This window comes from Phaseolus vulgaris, chromosome 3 (assembly GCF_000499845.2).
Source record: "Phaseolus vulgaris cultivar G19833 chromosome 3, P. vulgaris v2.0, whole genome shotgun sequence".
Taxonomy (NCBI): Eukaryota; Viridiplantae; Streptophyta; class Magnoliopsida; order Fabales; family Fabaceae; genus Phaseolus; species Phaseolus vulgaris.
Genome location: NC_023757.2, coordinates 43,187,489 through 43,192,212, shown reverse-complemented (window position 1 = coordinate 43,192,212; position 4,724 = coordinate 43,187,489). Strand labels below are relative to the sequence as shown.

The 4,724-nt window shown below is 28.7% G+C and overlaps 1 protein-coding gene across 1 annotated transcript; it reads left to right on the top strand.

Annotated features, from left to right (window-relative positions):
• The first annotated feature begins 1,541 nt into the window (after positions 1-1,541).
• LOC137807923 (cytochrome P450 71A1-like) lies at positions 1,542-4,301 on the top strand. The gene is made up of 2 exons (XM_068608776.1): positions 1,542-2,561; positions 3,592-4,301. Exons 1-2 carry the CDS (start codon positions 1,863-1,865, stop codon positions 3,808-3,810), a joined length of 918 nt encoding a protein of 305 aa, XP_068464877.1. The 5' UTR covers positions 1,542-1,862; the 3' UTR covers positions 3,811-4,301.
• The last annotated feature ends 423 nt before the right edge of the window (positions 4,302-4,724 follow it).

The following is a 4,724-nucleotide window of genomic DNA, read 5'->3' as shown; positions in this document are numbered from 1 at the left end:
CATTTAAGTAAATTGGAAATTTAAACTCAAGACGTATTCGTTTGACTGTAGGAAGTTGAGTCACTCAGAATCGACAGTTTTACGCACAGAAATATATTTAAAAATAAGTATTAGAGCTAAAATGTTGAAATTGAAACCAAGATATAACCAAATAGTTGAGACTCTAGAATCTTAATGAATGACGGAATGTACGCAACCATGTGATGATAAGATTAAAACAATAAAGAAGCATCTTAAAAACACATAATAGTCAATATTGTTTTGTTAAATAGACCTAAAGTAATATTAAATATATATATGTATGTAGTTTGCGAATTGAAAAGATCATCAATTATTGAAATACAATTCAAACTAACTTTTGAGTTGCGTCTTGACTCATGCTTACAAGGATTTATTTCAATGCTCTTAACTATGAAGAGGGAAATGATGAAAAAACGTTTTTAAAATTTAGTAAAGTAGATGAATAAATCCAAAATATAATCTCTTAAAAATCAATTTTCTAAGTTTAATTTATGAAAATATTTAAAATCCAAGGCAATCAATTATCATGTGTGAAAAGGGAAGAGGATGGAATGGGAGGATTTACAGTACATATGTCACATGGTCTCAATCTCATGTAGGTGATGGTGATAAAGATTTTTGTGTCAAATAGTCATTATGTAGGTGATGCCACAATTATGTGATGAAGAAATGGTCTCTATCTCATGTAGGTGATGCCACATTTATGTGATGAAGATTTTTTATCTCAAATGGCCTCTATCTCTATCTCAGGTAGGTAATGCCACATTTATTATGTGATGAAGATTTTTATGTCAAATGCCATATTGATCTACAGTAAACTTAAAAATGATCCATTCCTATAATGTTTTAATCAAATTTATACTTTAACTAAAAACCTTCAATTATTTTTTAATAAAATTAAATTATTATTAATTCATGTAAAAGTAAGAAAGATATTTAAGAAACATCTTCAATAAATTTGTTGCACCAATTTTTTATAAGAAAATATTTTAATATAAATCTTGTGAACATAATTTTTCTTTAAATTATTTATACAAATAATTGAATTGATTTTACAAAATTTATATTAAAATATTATTTTAATTAATGAAAAAAGTCAAAGTATATGTCTGTAAGAATAGTTTTAAAATAAATTATCTTTCTAGCTAATGTTTGGTCTAGAATATCTAGTGATCACTAACAAAATTCAAACATTGCACGTCCACCGGACAAAAACTCTACCCTCCAACCTTATCACTGAGCCTTGATTTTTATCAGAATATTTATTTAAGCCACTTATATAAATTTGGTTTATAAATTTTACATCCATTTATATATTAGAAAATACTTTATCTTTTAATGATTTATAGAGTTAAAAAAAAAAGTAATGGTTCAATCACATTATTTCTAATATTATTATTTTAATATATTTTTTTATATTATTTAAATTTAAATTTATCCTTTATTATTATACGTATTTATTACAAACCTATCACATCAATAATAATCGTATATAATTGTATAGCAATTCATTTCTTAGTTTGTGAAAGTATCATATCCCAGTGAAAATATGTTCCATGTATGCTATAAATGTAGCCTGACAAGAGCAGATATTGTGAGAAAAAGAGATGGGTCTCAAACAATGGCCTTTGGACAAAATGGAAGGATCCTTCTATCTTTCTCTTTCCTTTTTCATGAGTGTTCTGTTACTGTTTAAGCTCGCAAGAAGGTCGAAACCCAAAACCAATCTGAATCTGCCTCCATCTCCCCCAAAGCTCCCATTCATAGGCAATCTGCATCAGTTTGGCACACTGCCACACCGATCTCTTTGAGACCTCTCTCTCAAATATGGTGATATATTGATGTTGCAGTTGGGACAGATGCCAACTCCAACCCTTGTGGTTTCATCTGTAGACGTGGTCAGGGAAATAATCAAAAGCCATGACCTAGCCTTTTCGGACCGACCCCAAAACACTGCTTCAAATATCTTACTCTATGGATGCACAGATGTTGGCTTTTCACTCTATGGAGAAAACTGGAGACTGAAAAGAAAAATATTTGTGCATGAACTTCTGAGCACCAAAAGGGTACAATCATTTGGAGTCATCAGGGAGGAAGAAGTTGCGGAGTTGGTGAAGAAGCTACGTGATGCAAGCGGGAATGATGCTAGCTACGTGAATCTAAGTGAGATGATTATGTCAACATCAAATAATATCGTGTGTAAATGTGCTCTTGGAAGGAAGTTTGGCGGAGATGGTTACAGTAGAGTGAAAGAGTTAGCAAGGGAAACCATGATTTATATCGGAGCTTTCACTGTGCGAGATTACTTCCCTTGGTTGGGTTGGGTTGACGTGGTCACTGGAAAAATTAAGAAATACAAGGAGACTGCTAGAGCAATGGATGCTTTATTTGAAGAGGCAATTGAAGAACGTTTGAGGGCGAGAAAGGAGGGTGAACACTCCAACATGAAAGACTTCTTGGATATTCTACTCAAAATTACTGAGGATAACAACATGCTGGGCTTTCAGTTTACCAGAAATGACATCAAAGCGCTTATAACGGTATCTTATTTCACTGCTAACAAATTTGGAATAACTTTTTTGAATTTATTTTCTTATACTCTCTGCACACAGTTACATTTAGATATGGCACCATAATATATATAAAATAATACCTTAAATCTAATTTAAAACAAGAGTTAAAGTATCTTTACATCATTACATCTAATTAACAAAGTTAATTATACATTAAAATAATTTTTTCTCAATTAAAGAACTTTTAGATATTTATAATAAAAAAATTGTTGGAATAAATTGTTAATTTTTTTTATTTCATTAGTATGGATTAAAATGTTAAAATATTTTTTTTACATCTCATTATCGTGTAATATTATAATACAATTTATACTGAAAATTCATTTAAAAATAAATATATATATAATAACTTATTTCAATAGTAAAAATATTGAAAAATTTTATAGTTTGAATCAATAACAAAAATTAATTTTGTTATATAAAAAAGACGAAGAATATATTTAGTTCTATAATAATATATTATATTTAAAAGAAAATTGTCTACTCTAACATATATGTCTATAATTTGATAGGTTTATTGTGATCCAACAATATTTAATTTTCGTGGACTCACTTCTAGCATTTAATAAATATATATAGTTACAAAGCCAGTTGAAACTATATCAGTCCATTTTCTCTGTCATTTTCATTGTCACTTTCATTGTCTTTATCATATAGGCCTTCAACTTTTATATTAATCATGACATATTTTAGATCTTTGTTCATCAAGTGAATACTTTTCATTTTTCTTTTAATGAAAAGTTAATTATAATTTTAGTCTTTAAAATTTAAGATAATATGATTTATATAATTAAAAGATAGATTTTATTAGGATTAAAAACGGTTAAGCATTATTTTAAATTTAGTCATTGTAAGTGTTAAAAGATAAAAGTTATGGTAATTTTCAAGTTGATAAATAAAAAGAGGCTTTTAGTTTACAATTGAAAATATTTATTTCTTCCTTGACAGATAAATGGGTTGTTAAAAGTTAGATGAAAATTTGATTTGTTATTTTTAGGACATGTTTCTGGGAGGCACTGACACAACTTCATCGGCGTTAGAATGGGCTATGTGTGAGCTTGTGAGAAATCCAATGATAATGAAAAAAGCACAAGAAGAAGTGAGAACAGTTGTAGGCCATAAATCAAAGGTTGAAGAAAGTGATGTTAATAAAATGCAGTACTTAAAGTGCGTGATGAAAGAAACTCTAAGAATACACCCTCCAACTCCTCTTTAGGCTCCTCGAGTAACAAGGTCTGGTGTAAAAGTAAATGGGTACGATATTCCTGAGAAAACAAATGTATATATCAATGCATGGGCAATGCAAATGGATCCTAAATTATGGGAACGTCCTCAAGAGTTTCTGCCAGAGAGATTTGAAAATATTGAAGTTGATTTTAAAATCCAAGAAAACTTCCTGTTTATTCCATTTGGTTTTGGAAGAAGAGGGTGTCCTGGAACGAACTTTGCAATTACTTCAATTGAGTATGTGCTTGCTAATCTTCTTTATTGGTTCGATTGGAAGTTGCCTGGAACTGCTACCGACATTGATATGACCGAGATATTTGGACTTGTTGTCTCAAAGAAACTACCACTGCTCCTTAAACCGACAACCTTTTCATCTTAAGTCAACTTCTACTATATATGATTTTGTTTTCTTCAACTCATTATTGTAACCCATGATTGTTATTCTAGCTACGTATATACGTGTATGTATAATTTGTTATACTCAAGTCTTCATTAGAAACATAATGAAAATCAGTATCAAACAAAAAATAGAATGTTTTAGGAGTTTATACAAATAGTATCAAACAAATAAGAGAAACTAGCCACTAAAAAATAAATGTTGACAAAAAAAATCTAGAACAACATCAATAAATAAAAAAGAATATTAAATGACATATAACGACCTATTTTGCTACTTTTAACCAAAATTCTGGTAAATTCTTCCTATACATTGTTCCCGCACATCTATATTTTTTTTAATTCTTTAAAATTAACAAAATCTCTAATGTACATTAACTTATTTTTAATAAACATACATATAAATAAAAAGATATTAAAAACTCAAGATGAATCAGATAAAATTTTCTATAAAACAAAGTTAGTAAAATGTTACGTTTAAATCACTAAAAAACAAATTCGTATTAT